Below are 19,996 nucleotides of genomic sequence, written 5' to 3'. Positions count from 1 at the left end.
TGGCTGACGGCACCCTGAGGAGGCTCTCTCTGTGGAAGCGTATTGGTCGGTGGGAGGCAATTGGTGGCAGAATGCGGTCCTGTAGATAACCAGGTCCTAAGCCATGGAGCGCTTTAAAGGTGGTAACCAACACCCCGGGCCACCCCAATGATGCCCTTGAAGTGATGACCCAGTGCCTGGAAGCCGTACGGATCTGGATGGGGAGGAACAAGCTCAAACTCAACCCCTCCAAGACTGAGTGGCTGTGGTTTCCGGTGTTCCGTCATAGTCAGTTGACTCCATCACTGACTATTGGGGGTGATATCTTGACCCCTCAGAGAGGGCTTGCAACTTGGGTGTCCTTCTGGACTCGCAGCTGTCTTTAGAAGACCATCTGACGGGTGTGGCCAAGGGGGCTTTTTATCAGGTTCGCCTGATTTACCAGTTGCGTCCCTTTCTGGACTGGGACTTCCTACGCACAGTCACTCATGCCCTCGTCACCTCCCGTCTGGACTATTGTAACACTCTCTACATGGGGCTCCCCTTGAAGAGCACCCGGAGGCTCCAACTGGTCCAGAATGCGGCCGCGTGGGTAATTACGGGAGCAACTCGATGCTCCCATGTAACACCGCTCCTGCGCGAGCTGCACTGGCTCCCAATGGTCTTCCGGGTGCGATTCAAGGTGTTGGTTGCCACCTTTAAAGCGCTCCATGGCTATTTATGAGACCGCCTTCTGCCACCGATAGCCTCCCATCGACTGGTAAGCTCCCACAGAGAAGGGCTCCGCCGGGTGCCATCGGCTAGGCAATGTTGGCTGACCACCCCCAGGGGGAGAGCTTTCTCTGTGGGGGCCCCTACCCTCTGGAATGAGCTGCCCCCGGAGATTCGTAGGATTCACGACCTTCGTACCTTTCGTCGTGCCCTAAAAACATTATTATCCCAACAAGCAGGGCTGGCCTAAATAATAATAACATTTTACTATTTTAATGGGTTGTTTTATTAGAGTTTTTTGGCCAATTTATTTAATTGTTTTAAATTGCTTTTAATTTTTATATTGTCATGGTTTTATTTTTGGCTGTACACTGCCCTAAGTCCTTCGGGAGAAGGGCGGTATAGAAATTAAAAAAATAAAAATAAAAAATAAAATAAATCATGGCCTGGAAATGCAAGTAGGCTGCAAGGGTCTTAGGTGACTAGGATCTGCTGGCCACAAAAAGATGAGTTATTGTGGATAATTGATACGACTGAATATGCTGCACTGGGCCAGTAGCCCAGGAATATGGAAAATTTCCTAAGGTAAGGTCTTTCTTTCTTTCTTTCTTTCTTTCTTTCTTTCTTTCTTTCTTTCTTTCTTTCTTTCTTTCTTTCTTTCTTTCTTTCTTTCTTTCTTTCTTTCTTTCTTTCTCCTTCAGTGTTTTGAAGGCCATCACAGAAAGTGGGGAAAATATTCCTGAGCTGAGTCCTTCCCTGACCCAGAGCATACTCTGGGTCAGGCAAGGACAAATATCATGTGCCCAATATGCAGGAAAAGCCATTACAAGTCTTGCCTTAAAGGCCCAAGCCACTTACCAAGTGGCTTCTCACAAATTGCCAAGCTGGGCAACTTCTCCCATGGCACACAGCAAGCTCTGGCAAAACAGTTGAAAGAGAATTAGCTTACACAGTAAACCATATTTTTTGAAGCATTAAAACAGCTGCACTCATTTGGGAAGGTCAGGTGCATGGTATAATCTCCTTAAATTTCTTAATTATCTTTTACTTTGTTCTTATAAATGTAGTATAGGTGCAGTTTTTGTAGCCTCCCTCCTGAAATTTTGCTGAATGGTGTGCTTTCCTTACAACTGGTTTGTGGGGAGTTGAAGTCTACACATACTAGAGATTCTGTGACAGAGATGCTGCAGATGGTGTCTGCACCTGTGATCCGAAGAGCATCATACTTACCGTCCTGCCTTGGTGACAATCATCTCGGTGCCAAGGCTGTTGAACTCCTCCCATAGGCTCCTCATTTCCAGTTGCACAGTGACACCAGACACACATTGGTTTTTCCTGGCTAACAGGGAGCTGCCACTTTGCTTCCCTGCTCCGTTGGTTCCATATTGCTCGAAGTCTGCTGCTGTGCCCAGCAGACATGATGCAGCCACAGGGCTAGGAGAGAAGGGGCAGCCCTCAGAGGTCAATACACTCAAACTTGCTGCAATGAATGCTGAGAGAGAAGAGAAAGAAAACCACAGTGTCAGCTCCAGATGCCATGGAGACCAGACTTCCATAAGCCTCAGTGGGAGAACCAAGATTCAGGGGGGAAAAAAATCCCTGCCCATGGAGAAGATCAATGTCAGATTTTGAACATGTCATTGTCTACACCGGCTAAATGTTGGCTTTCATTGAAACATCTACCATGTTTCCCTGAAAATAAGACCCTGTCATATATATTTTTTTAACCCTGAAATAAGCGCTTGGCCTTATTGCCATGTGCTCAAAAGCCCGATTGGGCTTATTATCAGGGGATGTCTTATTTTGGGGGAAACAGGGTACATCTTTGGAAGAATTTCTGATGTCTATGGAGATTCTCAGTCATCCAGGTTATGGAGGTTACAAAACTTCCTTTTTTCAAAAGGGAGCTGCACTTTGTTTTTCCTTGAAGGCAATTTACTTCTCATCCAAAAACTGAAGAAGCTCTTTGGATGAGAAGCAAAATGTCTTCAAGGAAAAACAAAGCCCAGTTGCCTTTTGAAAAAGCACTTTTGGGAAATCCTGATGCGTTTATGTACAGACCCAGATTAATGGGGACAATCAAAAGAATAATTGCATCCCTCTAAGTATAGTCTGCTTTCTTACAGTTGTGGATTAACTTTGAAGGATGGTGTGGGAATGTATCCCTATGGACAAAATAGACTTCACTAATACTATGCCCCAATTATATGTGCGCAATTAATTTTTTCCAAATTTATTAACTCATCCCCCCCTCCCATGTTTATAAAAGTGCATTAGGAAATTAAAGGACAGTATCAGGTCACCTTTTTAGTTAAAGAATAACTCAACCAAACTTTATATTATATATAAGAGGTGGTTACACCAGAAATAATTACATGGGTGGGATGTAAACTATTTGACTTCATCTTAGACTGTGGTTTGTGAGTTTGGAAAATTTGCAATTGCCTCTCAATGACACTCAGTCTTCAGCCGTGCTGACACAGGGCCTTAAACATATATCTCAGCAATGAGCCACCTCCCACCCCCAAGCTCATTGTGTGCTGAAAAAAATACTTGTCATCAAAAAGCTTGGAGCTTTTTTTATATAAAAATAAACTTCTGTTCCAATGTCCCAAAGGTGCTTTTTTCAAGAGGCAACTGGACTTTCTGATTTTTCTTTGAAGACGTTTTGCTTCTCATCCAAGAATCTTCTTCAGCTCTGACTGGATGGTGGGGAATGGAAGGATTCCATGACCATGACCTGGATGACTGAGAATCTCCATAGACATTTTGTTCCAATGCATCTGTGGGTTTTTTAATTGAAAAGCAGGGAAAACATGTTTAAATAAATATAAATGTATTTGTTGCAGATGTGTTTGCTTTTTTTCTGAATTCCATTTCCGTTAGAAGGACAATCACATGTTCAAATTGGTAGCTGCTAAACTCATACACTGTTGTTAATTTCTGAAGGTGGAAATTCCAGAACGTAAATATCTGCTTAATATGGAAGTTTTGGCCCCTTTTTGCAGATGATTGGAAATGAGGCTTATTCACTAATTATAAGTAATTGTGTCTTCTCAGAAATAAGCTTTTTTTTAAAATATCAGACATAAGTTATGAATTTGAAAATAAGTTTGAAAGCTGAGCTATGTCCTGTATGCTTTTCATAACATTTTCCGTGCAAAACAGAAGACAGTACCAGCATCTTCTTTTTTTTCAAGTTTTTTTAAATATATCAATGGGTGAAATAAAACTAATAAAATTGATCATAATTATTACATTGTCAACTATATGTATTTGCAATAATAATACACATTTATATTAAGCTATAGTCCATCATTATTCAATTATTCTGTATTATATCTTGTTATTTCTTTTATTATTATCAAGTGTATACACGAATATCCCCGCTTCTCTTATTGCTATCACTTAATCTAGCTTTTAATCATGTCACACTTTATTTTTTTTTTTAAAAACTTTTTTTGTCTATCCTAACTTCTAGTCATGTCACCTGCCTAAAAAGAAAAGAGAAAAGAGAGAGGGAGAAAGGGAAAAGCAAATCATAACAACAGCAAAAAAAAAAAAAAAAGGATCATCCATCCATTGTCTCTTGCCTGCTTCGATATTTTAATTGCTATGCTTTAAAAGAAAGAGAGAGAAAAGCAAAAGCAAATCAGAACAATAAAAAAACAAATAATCATCTATCCATTGTCTCTTGCCCACTTCAATACTTTGATTGGAGGGGTTTAAGCTTATATATAAGTGATATTAGGGTTCTTTATGAGTATGAGTATATTATAGGGAAGTCTGGGGGGAGGGGAGGGTTAGGGAGGGTTAGGGAGGTTGGGAAGTTTGGGGGGGGTGGGGGAGAAAAGGGGTGAAAATGTAATTGTAAAACTTTTGCAATAAAAAAAATACTTTGATTGTTATGCTTTTTCTATTGATTTGCCTCCCCAATTCTTCTCTTAAATCTTTATCTCTATATACTTCTGTTTCCTGGCTATTTTTTTTTATTTTTATTTGATTTATATGCCACCCTTCTCCGGAGACTCAGGGTGGCTTACAATGCGTTAAGCAATAGCCTTCATACTTTTGTATATTTATACAAAGTCAGCTTATTCCCCCCACAAACTGGGTCCTCATTTAACCTACCTTAGAAAGGATGGAAGGCTGAGTCAACCTTGAGCCTGGTGAGATTCGAACCAGCAGTAAATTGCAGGCAGCTGTGTTAATAACAGGGTGCATAGACCACTGTACTATCAAGGCTCTTGATATTCAATCTAAGCACTTCTCCCGCCTCTACCCTCTTCCACTGCCCAGTTTCTAAGGTTTCTACCAGACCCTTGTCTCCCTTTCAAACATACCTTCCAACTCTCTTAATATATTTCCCCCCTAGTTTAATTCATCAATCACTGTTATTTTTATTGTTGTTTCCTCTTTGTCTTCTTCTTCCTTTGTTTCTTCTGTTGATTCCTCCCTTTCCTGGGAGGCTTCATCTTTACTCATCATCCCTCATATGGCGTTTTCCATTTTGTCCATAATCTCCTTAAATCCTTTCTCCATGATGTCTTTTGTATTTTGAAAAAGTAACTCCATCTCCTTCAGAATTCTGCTCATTTCTTTCTTATAAAATATCTTATTTTGTTTTAAAAGATTCAAGTTTTATCCAACAGTCCACAAACTATTTGTTCAGTCCAGAGGTGGGATTCACTTACCTTCCCTATCAGTTCGCAAATGTGAGCGCGCAAACACGGTCACTTTTTTGGGCTGTGCCCCCATGACATTGCTTTCATTTGGGTTCTAGTCCATGAGTGAGAGAGGCTTAATTCATTGCAGTATGCTTTCCCCCATTATCTTGACGTTGTGTAAGGCCAGCCTCACAGTGTGTAAAATCAGTTTTATCCTGTGTTTCCTGGCAAGGAAATCAGGTGGTTGTAGTGACTTGAAAACAAGATGCAGGAAATCGATTAGCAGTGGGAAAAGCAAATTTTCTGCTGGTAATTTTCGGCTGTGTCAAGGATGGACTGAAAGACTTTTAACTTGGCAATGGGAAAAAGGCCCCTTGAGTCAGGAAAAAAACAGCTATGCTAGCAAAATATCTTGCAAATTTTGTGACAGAGATAGTATGAGAAAAGTTTAATAATTTGTTACACTGTTAACAGTAGATCATGGGAATACATTATTGCCATTCCATTCTTTCACAAGGGAAGCTGATTTTTTGTTTGTTTGTTTCTGGCCTTAACTTTTTAGTCATCCATTTATCCACCCAAATCACTAAATTTTAACTGAAAAAGAAGAAATGAAAGGTTGCATTGGCAAGAAAAACTAAAGTACTGGGAGATTAAAAGAGATTGCAGCTCTGTACTGGGGCTCCTCCTTTCTCCTTTATTTATTATTACTTTGAATAGTTTCACTGTTTTGCTTTTTTTCAAAGTTCCTTAGGGAAAACTTCTTTAGGCTTTCCTGTTGTAGAAGAATGATTTTCCTGCTGTGAAAATGTCTTCCCTTTTGTGTTATAAGGGTATTCATGACTGTTTTCCTAAGCTAGCTTTCTGAGGTTGGATATTTGGGTCATGAAGAATTTGGCAGTAATTCAGTTTTCTTTCCAATTGTGAAAGGTTTTCCCCCTGTGTTATGAATATATTTATATACAGAGAGAGAGAAAATGAGAAAGATTATTGTAATCTTGTTCACTTCTTGTTGAGATTCAGGTTCTACGACTTTATTTTTAATTCTCCCTCCCCCCTTTAACTTCATTTGGATTACTTTCCAACCAGGACATTCCTGAAGTCTGTACTTTGGATTTTCAACTACAGTTTCAAAGTTTTCACTAGAGCCTACAGGAGTTTGTTGCTTGAATCCCAGCTGTGGACCAGGTAATTATAATTCTTTCTCTCTTTCTTTCTGCTAAATGTCTGGAAAGTCTAGAATTGTATTTAATTAGAGGAAGTTTAGGTTAAGGTGCAATAAAGTGGGACCGGAGAGCAACAAACAAGAAAAACTGCTACTTAAAGTCAACCCCTGGTGCTTCATGGTTTTTATCATAAGAGCTGGGACACCTTTGCAAGCCTTTTCAGCCTGGTGGATCTTTTTAGCTGAAGCCCATTCAGCACTTCCTACATTGGAAGTATTAGTGGGATTAGTTTTCTGAACTCCAAGATGGCATGCCTGAGAGGACCAATGAGAAATCTGTCAGAGAAAAGGAACAGTTTTGGACCTAGAACATGGTTTTATCGTTTCTTTAGATTTGTATTGCTGATGGGAACCACCCAAGAGTTTTCTATGAGTGGATCTGGATCATTAGGGCCCACTCCCTAAAGCTGATGCGAAAAATTGTAGCCCCATACAATCCCAGTTAGAAAACTAGTAGTTAAAATTGTTCTGTCCAACAACAAACCAATTATTATCACCAGTTTTTTTAATCAATTGTTACTGTACCTTACTTATATTAATGCTTTAATTCAGCTCCTTTTCGTCTTGCTTTTTCCAGTAGAGTCTGGGAAACTTTACATTAAACTTTGCATGCTGTAACTACTCCATCTTGTGGTTTCATTACTCCATTTCCCTTTGTCCTTTTTATATACATAATACATTACATTTCCCCTGAAATGTTTGTTTATGCGTACTACTTAATTTGTCCTTTAATATGCCTTAAAAATATCTACTTTTTGACTCCAAACTTTTTACATGAAATATTCAAAATGATTGCTTTCTGTCCAGATTTAATTAGAACTGCAGTTTCAAACATTCATTTCCTAAACCTGTTTGAAACAGCCATCTAGGTGGCAGCCTAACCAATTTGATTTGATCCTGAAAAGCTAAACAAGGTTGAACATATTTATTGTTTGGATGGGAGACAACCAAGAAATATGAGGGCTGAAGATGTATTGGAATTTTAAAAAACCATACACGTCGACGAGTCAAGCCTGAATCAAAGTAGACTTTACCTCAGGACTGTTTGATTAGCAATCTATCTTCAGCCATGTATATGGTTAATACCTGGGTATGGAATGTTAGCTTGGTATAGCTCAATCTGGAAGCTGAGGAGATTAATGTCCTGTTCTTTTTATGCAATTCTTTTCTTTTTGTACACTTTGCCTTGTTCTCTTCATCCCTTTCTAGAGCCCTCAGAAAAATTACATGTGAATTATATATATTTTAAAGCAGTTCTCAAAAATGCAAGGAATGTTTTATAATGGTATGTGCAAATGACCTCTGAAAGCAGGGTGAAGAGCCACAGCCAGGGAAACAGTAGGACAAAGAGGCAGTTTAGCCCATAGAAGGAATTTGGGAATGTTAGGTATCTCAGAAGAGAACCGCCCCAGTTTCTTGAGCTATAAAGGCAACAGGAGAGAAATATACTTTCAGACTCACAAAATTCTGTTAATGTAACCTTATAATAAAGAGTTCTGTTGTGTTGATCCTATACAGCCATCCAAAGATTTCTGGAGAGATGCACTTAATCTCTCCAGCTATCAATTCACCAGCTATCTTTCCAGCTATCAATTCGCAGAACCCCGAAAAATTGTGACTATATTATTCAACCAAAGCTCAAGTCTATTTGCTATTCTTCTACTATTCATCTAACTGTGAGTTCCTTGTCTAACCTCCTTTCATTTTACTTGTGTCTAAGAACGTCAGGGCCATCCATCCCAGCAAATTTCCTTAAAATAAGGATGATCAACTCATGATTCATTGGCTATGTATGGTCCCCAAACTCAGCTTTGCAACCTCCTGGATTTCATTGCCAAAATCCAATAGCAAAATTAGGAATGGGAGTGGCTTGCAACACAGAACAGAACAAACCGAAGCTCCTCAATTATATAGGGAGTTTAATTATCAACTTTGTTTAGCATCTCTCCAATCTAAATGGCTGTTAAAATTGAATCCATCCATCACTGCTCTTAAGCTGTAAATAATAAAAGCTGGGGGTGGGGGGAGAAAGGCTCCAAGCACCATCCAGCAGCTACACCCAATGCCTGCAGTCCTGCAATTCTGCCACAGGAAGAGTCACTGGGTAGAATTGCCAATAGGGGTATGGCTGTTTGGAAGCTGCACGGTAAACTTCCTAGCCAAGAGACCCAACCATCTCACCTGCCTTGGCTAGAAACCAATGTGTACCTACCTTCCCCTCTAAGGATGCTATCATTCTCATTATTTCAGGATTCCAACTGAAGTGGTCAGGACAACCCCACCACTTCCTTCTTAGGCAATCGCCACATGTCATTCCATGGGTGGTGTTTAAAATCATACAAGCGTGTAATTAGATGAATTCATTCTTGTGGCTTAATCATGTGTGCCCCTCACACACTGATATAAACAAGGAGCTCCACCCATTGCTACCATAACCCCTTTAGCTTAATCTCCTGATTGTTTTCTAGGTGTAGCACCACCACCAGATGCTCATGGGGACTGAGTCAGATTCTTGCACAGTCAGAACATTTCCTTGAGATGACCTAGACTGCTACTCTTTAGGATTCCCAATTGACCTAGATAAAAGAAATGCTACCTTACTATCTCCAGGATTTTATTGAACAGGCACATGTGGAATTATCACAGGAAAGGCCCAACTCAAGCGTCAAACATGCTGCTTCTCTGCACAGCAATGAAACACAAGAGTAAACTATCTTTAAGGCAGCCTTTCCCAACTTTAAAATTTGGGATGATGGGAGTTGTAGTCAACTTTTCTCAATAGCCCTATAGTCCAATAGTCCAATAACTGCATCCCTATCTGTCATAGCACTAGAGGAACCTAGTGCCTTAGAAGAATTCAAGATGCTCAAAGAGAAAACCGCCAAGATCCAAAACATGGATGAAGTACATTGCTGAGTCCAATTACCTGACATTGTACGTAGCTGGAAGGCCGTGGGAAGACTCTGGCTCATTCAGTTCATTCCCTTCTCAGTCTTGCCATCTCTTGCTCTGCAATACTCTGAGCTGGATCTCCAGATTGGTGTGAGCGATTTTATTTTCCATCACTGCAGGGCTGGGGGGCTAGTGGTGGATGCGTATCAAGAGAGATTTTTGTTCCCTCCAATGAGCAGCAAAGCAGGGAGGAGAGTGAATCAGATAAAGGCTTGGTTGGATGAAAGCAGCACATGCTAGAATCATCTGGTGCTCACGTCCATGCAGCCAACACCCATCGATTAATGAGCCCGATGAGCAGGTGACCAGGGGCAGTAGTCCTGGGACCACCTCCTGGGCTGAAATAATATTGCTAAAGCCAGAGGGCAAAAAGCTTCCTCTGAGGTACGGTGGCCATGACAGCTCTAATTGTTGTTAGCATTTCTCATAGAAAGAGAAACAGAAGCCATGATGGAAGAGCTTAAGTCTGTTTCTAGGGTCAAGTGAGCAGGGGGCTCCTGGTCAGCTCCTGGGTGCCTTTCCATGTTGTATCAAAGAGGAGGGTTCCTCAAATGCCATTTTTTCTGACCCCTGGCAATTTAATAACAGGATGGAATACCTTTGCACATTTTCTTTTCTACATAGGAAATGATTGCAGGTGTAGGAACTGTCTTCTCCCCAACCAAACTTTCTTTGCCTGCTATTGTCTGAGCTGCCAGGTGGCTAAGGCCACTCTTTTTTCCAGGAATGTTATCTGGAGAATCTGTGCAATAGGGAATTCAGAGTAACAGTAATTTTGGCTTCCTGAGGTATTTAACAACATGGTGGACACATAATACTCCCAAAGATCCATCAGAAAAGATTATCAACCCTTTGTAATTAAATGGCTTTTCCTTGATTTTTAGATGATTAGAATCACAGAGAGAGATAACCCAGGGCAAGATGCATAAACCTGCCACACAGATATTATATCTGCTATGAATGCTCTCTGATTCATGTTCATAGACTTGCAAGATTCATTAATTCAAAGGATAATTTAAGAGAGAACTACAGCTACTTTTATAAAAAAAAGACTAGAAACCTTTTATAGACTTTTTTTCTGAAAATGAGTAAATTTGAATGCTGATTTCAGGATTTATTGATTAAAAAGTTTTTTTATGGGAAGAAAGGAATTGTGATATACAATATGGGAGGGTAGAGATGGTAATTGCTACATTTATAACTGCTGCAAAGAAGATTTAGATCTCTCTTTTTTCTTCCTTTTTTGTTATTTGCTTTTTTTCTATTTCTTCCTCTATGTTTCTGTAGTTTTTAAAAATCTTTTATTAAAAAAATATTTATTAAAAACTTAATTCAGCAGAGGACAATGCCTTAATCTTAAGTGGTGCAAAGGTGGTACTTTTGGCTACAACTTTCAATGTACAATTGACCTAGGAAGGTGGCTTTGCAATGATTGAGTTTCTATATTTTGTTAAATTGGTTTATTTAATCCTAGTTTGATGAGTAATCACGGTAGTGCTAAGCCACATAATGGCTTAGTATAATTTTAAAATCCAGCCATGACATTGGCAGATATCTCATATGACAATGTTAAATAGTTCAAGGATAATGCATACACTGCCATTTCTCTGGAATCATGCTTTTGCTGGGTCCATAAACATTTTGATTCTTGCCTTCCATTACCTCCTCAAATACATAAGTTTTAATTCAAAACTCAGTTCCCTGGAGTGGGACTTTCCTAGCCTGCACATATTTTATTTAGATCTATGAACTGTACTTGGCTTTCATATTTCACATCTGGAGAAGGATGCAAAGGTACTCTAAAGCCAGATGCAAAATGGCAATTTTGAGAGAAACAATCACCAGCCAAACTCTGAGGATGATTGACACATCCAGGTGCCAACAGGAGACCTTGTTCCTCCCCCCCTATTGTTGCCTGGGCAAGGGCATGGAGTGGATCACAAGGGAGATGGCAAGTGAATGGTCAATATGGACTGTAGTAGCAGGACCTGACGCACTGAGGCCTTCCTGGCCAAGGGGCCTTCAAAGTCTGGGTTAGATTTGGGATGAGCCCCAGGAACATATAAAAATCAGGCTGGATTAATAACATATATGTGTGTAATAGCCTTAGCAGATCAAGCCCACTGAAGAAGAAAAGTGGGCTAGTACAGGGGCAGCTGTCTGGTCTTCCTTCCCCTCCTTCTGTTTAGCCTTCAGGCTCCTGGATGTGGCCCTCGTTTTCTCACCATCCATCTTCTCCTGCCAAGCTAGTGACAGTTACGCCTGGTCCTTTCTCACACCTGCTCATTTCATTGCTCAATACCTGCCTAGCAGTTATATTAGAGCTGCCATGGGTGGTGACAGAGGGAGATAAATGGGCAGCCAAGAAGAGGAGAGGGAGAGACAAATCGAGGATGAGGGTGAAGAGCTGGTGCTATGAGAAAGAGGGAGGGGGGAAATCTCTTGCCAGAAAGAAGAAGAGTTCGGGGAAGTCACTGGTTTGAAAACAGGCCTCAACTAAGGCATTTTGGAAGCAGCCAAGAACAGCAAAGACATGTCCCATTCCCAAAAAGGCATAAAAGGGCTTTATGCGCCACAGTTCCAAAAGCATCAGCGAAAAGAAGGAACATTCCTCTAGTTTCATGTCACACCGCTTAGGATAGTGTTTCCCAACCATAGCAGCTTGAAGATACGTGAACCAATTTTTCAGTCAGCAAACTGCTCTAGGCGTGGAGGGCAAAATTGCTCATTCTATCCCTTTGTATCATGGGATAGCAGTATTATTGCAGAGGCCCCAACTTCTTTTGAGCCCATGGGCATACATGAAATTTAAAAGGCATGTTAGCAGCACTCTCACAAAATGGTGACTGCATTTCACTGCTTGAGCACAATAAACCCAGTTTCCAGAAGGCAAATTGCTAAAGTTGTTTCTTCCAGACCACTCTGTCATTCCAGGATGTTCTTCATACAGTAGTCTCTTTTCTGGACAGTTAGACAAACTTTGAAACAATAAAGCCTACTATTGTTTCGATTTTCTAAGAATGCCTCTGAGGACTAATGATATATGGAGACTAAAGGTACTCTATGGAGTAAACAATGTTTATTTGAAATATTTTAACTTCCCATCTACTCTACTAAGTGGCAATACTGTCTGACCTAGGCAAATTTAGAAAAGGCTAAGCAGGGTTCACATGGTTGCTACTTGGAAGGAAGGAAATATCAGAGCTGTACACCTGACCAAAAAATTGGACAAACATCCTGGATGAAGACTATTACAAATTCCTCATGTAGCATTTGCCAAGAAAGTTGTGTGATGTTGTCCATAAAGTCATTAGGGTTTAGGCTTGACTCAAAATTAAAAAGAAGCAGCTGCTATTTAAAAAAACAAAGCAGGAACACTATTTCTATGCCTTTCATTACACAGCTCTTAACTGAGGATTCAAATATCCTAAATTTAAACAATTGTCATTGGGAATTCTTTAATCTGAAAGCTGTAATCTACATCAAATATAAAGTAGTGAATTTTCTTGTTGAGTCTGTCATTCAGCCAATGGATCCTCTTTGTTCTAAAGCTTGACCTTGAATTTGGAAATGATTATTATTCTGTTTGTTTGCTGTTGTTGTTTTTTATTCTGCTTGCATACCCTGTACTTTTTTTGTTCTTAGATTTAGCCCAGCAAGCTTGGAAGTGTAACTGCTAGTGTTAAGGATACCCATCTCAATGATAGTGATTACACTTCAGCTGAGTAGTAAAGTATAATAGCAATTATAAATAGGGTGTAAAAGTCAACAGAGATCCAGTTTGGTTTAGTAGCTAAAACCAGTTGGGAGAGACCCTCTCTCTCTTAATTCTGGGAACCATTTCTGAATGTTGCCAGGAAAAATGCAAGGATTAAAGTCAATCTAAAAATAAGGGGGAGGAGGAGGAAGAGGAAGAGGAGGAGGAAGAGGAAGAGGAAGAAGAAGAAGAAGAAGAAGAAGAAGAGGAAGAGGAAGAGGAGGAGGAGGAGGAGGAGGAAGAAGAAGCTACATTGGATATACAAACCAGCTGATGTTTTACCAAACCAAAAGAGTGACCTGGATAAGTTTGTTTTACTGGATCTTCAAAAGAGAGCTGTTAAAGTTGTGAAAAATTTTGTAAGAAAAAGTGAAGAAAAAATGCGAAGAAATCATATTCCAGGACTTTGAATGGATTAAGATTCAACATATTTTTATATTAAAAACAGAGAGGAGAAATATAAAAAGAATAGGATTGTTAAAAGTAAAAGGAAGAAATATAAAGTTGGTTTATTTGATCAAGGTTAAAATAGATATATTGTTATATCTGGTAATTCTTAATTGACTTTTGCTGACCAGGACAGAACCACAAGGCTTTAAAGATTTGTTTATAGATTTGAGACCTGGGAAAGAGAGATCATTTGTCGAATTTTAAGAGAAAGTGATGTTACTAACATTATTTATACCTGTTATAAATTGAGTCTCCATTCTTGTATTAAAACATTGCAGAACTGGGTACTGGGGAAGATTTAAGGGTAAGATTAGGGGCTTGGCTCAATGGGTTGCAGATGAGAATTCTTCAGTATTGCTAAAGAGGGTTGTTGATAATCCCATGTGGTCTTTTTCACAACAGAGTCTAAAACCCAGTCATGTCACATCCACAATACCTTCCTCCCTTGAGACGCATAGCAATATGCGGGGGCACTCATGGGAATGAAATGTCAGGTGTTTACCTAGTCAAGCACTGGCTACAGGATCCATTTGAGTTGCAACGCAGCACCTTTCAGGTCACACCTTTTGTGGGCAACCCCCGTGCAGTCGAGCAGTGTGTGCGCTACATTGGGAGGGATCTTAATCGTACGTTTGCTGCAGCTTTTCTAAAGTAAGTATTATGCTTTGCTCCAATCTCTAGAAGTTTTGTAGGGGACACAAAGACTACCCTTTACAGGAGCTATTGGGAAAGGCAACATACTGACGCTCACATTTCTTTGTGTCAAATCTGAAGATGCTTAGATGTCTAAACCCTCACTTAAGGCTTGTTGCCATAAAACTTTAAACTCACCTTCCTCAGTCTGAGGCCCTCCAAAACTGCTAGCATATCTCCATCTCCAACCAATTCCAGCCAAAGTGGCTTTAATCATGCTGGCTAGAACAGTAGAAGTTGGAGCCCAATATATCTGCATAGTACCAGATTAGAAGAAGCATCTGCTCCCTATCAGACCTACCAGACTATCATTGTTTTGAACATCTCTTTCTCAGTACCAAGACTTCAGATTCAGACCTTCATGAGATTCAACGTGCTCAGGAGATCAACCAGATTTTTGGACCCAAAGGTTCATCTCAAGGCTATGATTTTATGTTAGATCTACACAACACCACAGCCAACATGGGTTCCTGCCTCTTACTGAAGTCTGAATTTAGCCTGTTGTCCATACACGTGTGTAACTACATCCAGGTGAAGTCATGTTCCTGAAATTTCCTAAGAATCTAATTTTTCTCCTCTTCTCAAGAAAAGAAAGCTGAGATTTCTAAAAACAAACCAACCCTATCTTCTTTTCTCCTGCCTTTGCAGAAACACTGTACAGTGAAACACTGTCCCATCTTACTCTGTCAACAACCTGGAGAGGAGACTACTTTCATGATGTCAGTGGCTAAACACGGGCTAGGTGAGGAATAGTTCTCAGCCTGGTGACCCTTCCTAGAAGTTTCCTGGAAAGAAGTATACAGAATGTCTGGAAAAGATGCATATAGCTCATGAATTTCAGTTGCAACAGCAGTTGTTTCAAACCACCTCTTACGTACATTGGTCTTTTTTGATATTGGCTTCTTAATCCCATTTCTTTGTTGACATCTTTGTATAATACAGTGACAGTATCGAAGAGCTGCTTTCTATGGTGGGAGATTTAAAAATATTCTATTAAAAATATCCAGTTGGTTGCTTTTTGTTGGAAGAGATTGAGAGAGCTCAAATTAAGCAAGATAAGATTGGAATGATGTTTTCTCACATTATTTAGTTTTACACAATTAAAAACCTTGTGTGTCCAATCACACTTGGCCAGTAAAGAATTCTATTCTATTCTATTCTATTCTATTCTATTCTATTCTATTCTATTCTATTCTATTCTATTCTATTCTATTCTATTCTATTCTATTCTATTCTATTCTATTCTATTATTCTAAACTAATGAAGATGTAATTCACATCTTTCCCACCTGTTTCCAAACTCTTACTTTATTCAAATCTTGTTTTCTTTTAGCATAACTTTTTGACTTTCTCTTGAATGCATATTAAGTCAGCTGTTAATAATATAGGCTGTTTCCAGCAATTATTTATCCAAACAGTATAATTATATTATGAATTAAGGTAAAGGTAAAGGTTCCCCTCGCACATATGTGCTAGTCATTCCTGACTCTAGGGGGCGGTGCTCATCTCCATTTCAAAGCTGAAGAGCCAGCCCTGTCTGAAGACGTCTCCGTGGTCATGTGGCCGGCATGACTAAATGCCAAAGGCGCATGGAACGCTATTACCATCCCACCAAAGGTGGTCCCTATTTTTCTACTTACATTTTTTATGTGCTTTTGAACTTCTAGGTTGGCAGAAGCTGGAACAAGTAACGGGAGCTCACCCTGTTATGCGGCACTAGGGTTTTGAACCGCTGAACTGCCGACCTTTCGATCGACAAGCTCAGCGTCTTAGCTACTGAGCCACCATGTCCCTATTGGTCATTTCCACATTAGTAAATGTCTATGGAGATTCTTAATCATCCAGGTCACAGTTGTCCCAAAGGTGCTTTTTCAAAAGGTAGCTGGACTTTCTTAAAATAGTCCAGTTGCCCTTTGGAAAAATCATCTTTGGATCCTACATTAGTAGTTTGTAATGTTTTCCAATATCTCATAGGTATTCTCCAAGCAAAAAGTGGGAAATATTGCAGTTCTTGCTTTGCCACATGTGATCTATCAAGAAGGAAAGGTGCATGAAAGGTAAACAAAGGCATTCCACCTAATTCCATAATCCCCCCCCCATTTTCTTCCTATAATCCCCTACAGCATTAGAGTTGGGCCCACAACCCCAGGGAGTGGCACGAGCTGACCAGCTTGCTAAGATGAGAACGATTGTGGCCTGTGTTTTGGACTTCATTGAGCTTTTTAACAAAGGTGACCTATTTTGATTCTTGGGACTGAGAAGCTCCATAAACGTGAGTGAGAATATTAACCTTAATGAGACCAATTTTGGAGATTATCAGAATGTCACAGTTTTAATGATAAAACAATGAAAGCCATGGCAACAAGCTTTCCCTTTGTCAAAATAAGAGTGGGGGAAAAAAACCCCAACGGTGTGCTATCAACCAACCATCATGCATTTTTCAGTAATATGTCTGGAAATATAGTCCTGTTTCGCTCATGTGTCACACTCTAGTGTTCTGTCATGAGATTTATGCTGATCAGGCTCTTGCCTGGTATGAGTTTTAAAATAAAATTCAGTACCTTCAGATGCAGAAGCTGACAAACATCTGAATAGTGATCATCAATTGCCCAGGGTGGTGGGGAAGGAATTTGTCCATCTTCCTGCCTCACAGAGTCCTGATTGTGAAGACTGAGAATAAACTTTGTGTGATCTGGTTGTCGGTCTGCTTCTTTTTTGTTAGGCACCTTGTTCCCAGCCTTTGAAATTGAGGCATACATACCAGTTGAACAGAAGGACTTCCCCCGTTATCCCAATGGGGAGATTTCTGCTGTAATACATCCAAATCTGCAGGTGAGTATAAGGAGAAGAAGGAAAGAAGAGAGGGCCTATGTTTGTGTGGGTATGTGTGAGAATTAGTGCATGTGTGCGTGCACGCACTATTTGCAGCTTTCTGGCTGCTCTTTGCACCATAATAGAACATTGAGTGCCTAAAACTTTGGACGTCTGTATATGAGCATTTTGCACCTATATGATCACCTTTGGACCCGTGCAATCACATCCTATCAGGTAGCTTTCACAGCTGTCTATTTTTTTTCCTGGGCACCTCTGCATTTTATTTGAAATTAGAGCAATTTGACTTTTCCCCTCTTGCAACACTTCATATTGTAGCTGCTCCATTTGGGAAGGGATTTTTTTTGTCCATCCCTCCTCCTAGATTCTTTCTCTTTTCTCTTTTCTTTTTTTTTAAGTTTTATTAATTTTCTATTGTTTACATTTTGTTAGTGCTTAATAAACATTGTGTTGTCTGGGTTATTTTATTTGCTTAGCAGTACAGATTACATTTCTAATCTTCACCCCTTGTTTCCAACCACTGGTAGAATAAGTTCCAGATTCTTTTTCTGTGATGACTCAGGGCACGGCACAGAGATAACACAAACAGCTGGCAGTTCAAACTGTCCCTTTATTGCTCTAAATCTCCCCAAATGCTCCCATGTTTCTGGAAAGTCCCAGAGCAGAGTGATAACAAACCCCCACACAAACCTCAAGCAGCCTCTGACTGCAATTAGTCCAGCCCAGTGCTGTCTGCACCAAGGCTGCACAGCAATAAATCCAAATGTATTTGGCAAATTAAGGGCAAATCAAGGAGTTCAGGGAGCATAAGATCCAGGTAATTAGTCCAGAACGCCAAAAGGAATGCAAGGCCTCTTGGCAAGTTCAAACATCGGCATGCAACACCTGAGAAACTCAGCATTTGTTTCTGACAAATGCCCCTCCCCACAGCATCTCATTAAGTCTCATTCCTCAGGTGTGCCTGATGAAGATGGGCAGGGCACTCTCCTCCCAAGTAGCCTGCTCAGTCTGCGCTGATCACGCCTTGTCTGCACTCTCCGAGCCCTTGGATCAGGAGGGGGTGGTCCTTGCTCCTCGTCTGAGCTCTATCTCTCATGTTCACCCTGCCTCTGTTCCTCCCTGCCTGCAGGCCTTACTAATACTGAAAAGCCTTGCCTGGACTGACTCTGTTTTTCCCCAGTTTCCTCTACGGCCAAGGGAGCTGCCCTCTCAATCGCTGTCAGTTCTTGTTCCATCTTCCCCCACAGATTCAGACTCCGACGGGGGCATGACATTCTCTTTTCTTGATACATACTGCTATTCCTTACAACTTTAGAAGGTTTTTAATGCAATAAAATGAATGTGATCCCCCCCCTTTCAATTAGCAATAAAATCCACTACCGAGCAGAATCAAAATCAAAACATCCACAGCAATGTATAAAATCAAGAACCATAGCAACAGGGATCCACCAGCAAATGCCTGTGTTTTCTTCATATGTTGAATGGGGATGTGGGGATGTTTGTAACATTAGAATACCGAGGAGTGGGCTGTGGAAACACTCTTTTCTGCATCTCCTCTTGGAAAGTGAAAGAGCACGCCTTTGCTTTTGCAGGATCTCAGGGTTTCAGGGCCAGGAGAAATTAGGAGGATTGCTGTTCAGCTCCAATAACTGCCTTGTGAGGGAGTGGAAACGTTGTGCTAGGGAACTGGAGTTTAATAAGCATGTGAAACAGTGAGGTTTGGTAAATGTGCCATAGCACTTGCAAGACAGAGGAAAATTTCACTTGTCAGAATGTTCTTTCCTTGACTTTGGGTTCTCTGATCACCGAGTTGTCTGCTTGAGTAGTATAGAGAGCGTAGGATAATAACATATCAGACTCCAAGGAAGTCTGCAATTAATCATCCAACAGTGACAGTGCTCATTACAACAGTTTCATCTCCTGCAAGGATTGTTTCCAGCTCATCAGAGGATACTACACAGGGGAGGAGAGGGGGATGCTTGCTTTGTGAAAAACCTTCCGGCTATTTTGTTCTTGGTATATAGCATCAAATCATCTCCCTTAGGATAAAGATTTCCAGCCCCTGAAACCTGGGGACCCAGTTTTCCAGACTTTCGATGGAGAGGATATTCTACATGATGGTGACGATACCTTCTTCCCAGTCTTCATCAATGAAGCAGCCTACTATGAGAAGAAAACAGCCTTTTGGAAGACAAAAAAGGAAACATTCACCAAACCGGCACTGCAGAAGGCATTTTAAGTATGATGAGTTGGTTAATAATCAAAGGCAATTGAAGTTTCTGTGTTGTACATGTTCTAAGAATCAGTGATACTGGAGAAAATTTATGTGGTCACTAAGAATCAGCACCAAACTGATGACAAATAATGAAAGAAGTTATGCATGGCTTAGTCCATGTAACAAACAATTACTCGTTAGTAATTGATGATAATTATTTGTTAGTTTATTGCCTCATGCAATTATCTCCCATGCCGGAGCAATATAGTGTGCATTTCTCCAAAACAAAGATGTGCCCTTGTGATGGAATGTAGTGAGGATTCCCAAGAGGGAGGAATGCAGTTTGGAGGAATAAGAGACAACTCAGTCTGGATATTTTGTGTGAGAGAAAGAGGACAAAGACAGCCCCTCCCTAATAGTTCTCAGAATATATGGCAGATGCAAATAGTAGCATGCTTAGTCTGGCAATATTCTGTCTATAGGTGTGGAACCAATAAAGAACTAAGCTTGAAAGAA

At 40.4% G+C, this 19,996-nt stretch overlaps 2 protein-coding genes across 4 annotated transcripts in view; one reads left to right on the top strand and one right to left on the bottom strand.

The window, feature by feature from the left end:
* The window catches only part of TBX10 (T-box transcription factor 10), a 21,134-nt gene extending 13,952 nt beyond the window's left edge, over positions 1 to 7,182 (bottom strand). Inside the window, exons 1-2 of one of the 2 annotated variants that reach the window (XM_087883615.1) lie at positions 7,108 to 7,182; positions 1,921 to 2,182 (exon numbers count right to left, since the gene is read on the bottom strand). In XM_087883615.1, the coding sequence (XP_087739741.1) occupies positions 1,921 to 1,985 (65 nt within the window). In that variant the 5' untranslated portion in view covers positions 1,986 to 2,182; positions 7,108 to 7,182. Of the gene's footprint in view, positions 1 to 1,920; positions 2,183 to 5,384; positions 5,543 to 7,107 lie in introns of those variants that run through there. The other variant, XM_034433861.3, reaches the window with a different exon arrangement.
* ACY3 (aminoacylase 3) lies at positions 5,895 to 19,996 on the top strand. 2 transcript variants are annotated; one of them, XM_060687838.2, is made up of 8 exons: positions 6,114 to 6,190; positions 6,447 to 6,545; positions 14,144 to 14,392; positions 14,770 to 14,965; positions 15,083 to 15,176; positions 16,557 to 16,664; positions 17,156 to 17,265; positions 19,310 to 19,996. In XM_060687838.2, the coding sequence occupies exons 3-8, from the start codon at positions 14,160 to 14,162 to the stop codon at positions 19,502 to 19,504; spliced, it is 936 nt and encodes a 311-aa protein (XP_060543821.2). In that variant the 5' UTR covers positions 6,114 to 6,190; positions 6,447 to 6,545; positions 14,144 to 14,159; the 3' UTR covers positions 19,505 to 19,996. The 2 variants fall into 2 exon arrangements, with proteins under 2 accessions (XP_087739747.1, XP_060543821.2); XM_087883621.1 differs by having other exon boundaries at positions 5,895 to 6,545.

The sequence above is a fragment of the Pantherophis guttatus genome, chromosome 1 (genome assembly GCF_059756535.1).
Source record: "Pantherophis guttatus breed Tessera chromosome 1, ASM5975653v1, whole genome shotgun sequence".
In the NCBI taxonomy this organism is placed as follows: Eukaryota; Metazoa; Chordata; class Lepidosauria; order Squamata; family Colubridae; genus Pantherophis; species Pantherophis guttatus.
The sequence above is the reverse complement of the archived record's forward strand: the minus strand, read 5'-3'. Positions and strand labels throughout refer to the sequence as shown.

Coding starts and splice junctions, on each gene's coding strand:
- ACY3 (XM_087883621.1), top strand. CDS start 14,160: ATGTCACATCCACAATACCTTCCTCCCTTGAGACGCATAGCAATATGC. Junction 14,393..14,769: donor TTTGCTGCAGCTTTTCTAAA/GTAAGTATTATG, acceptor TCTCTTTCTCAG/TACCAAGACTTCAGATTCAG. Junction 16,665..17,155: donor CATTGAGCTTTTTAACAAAG/GTGACCTATTTT, acceptor CTTTTTTGTTAG/GCACCTTGTTCCCAGCCTTT.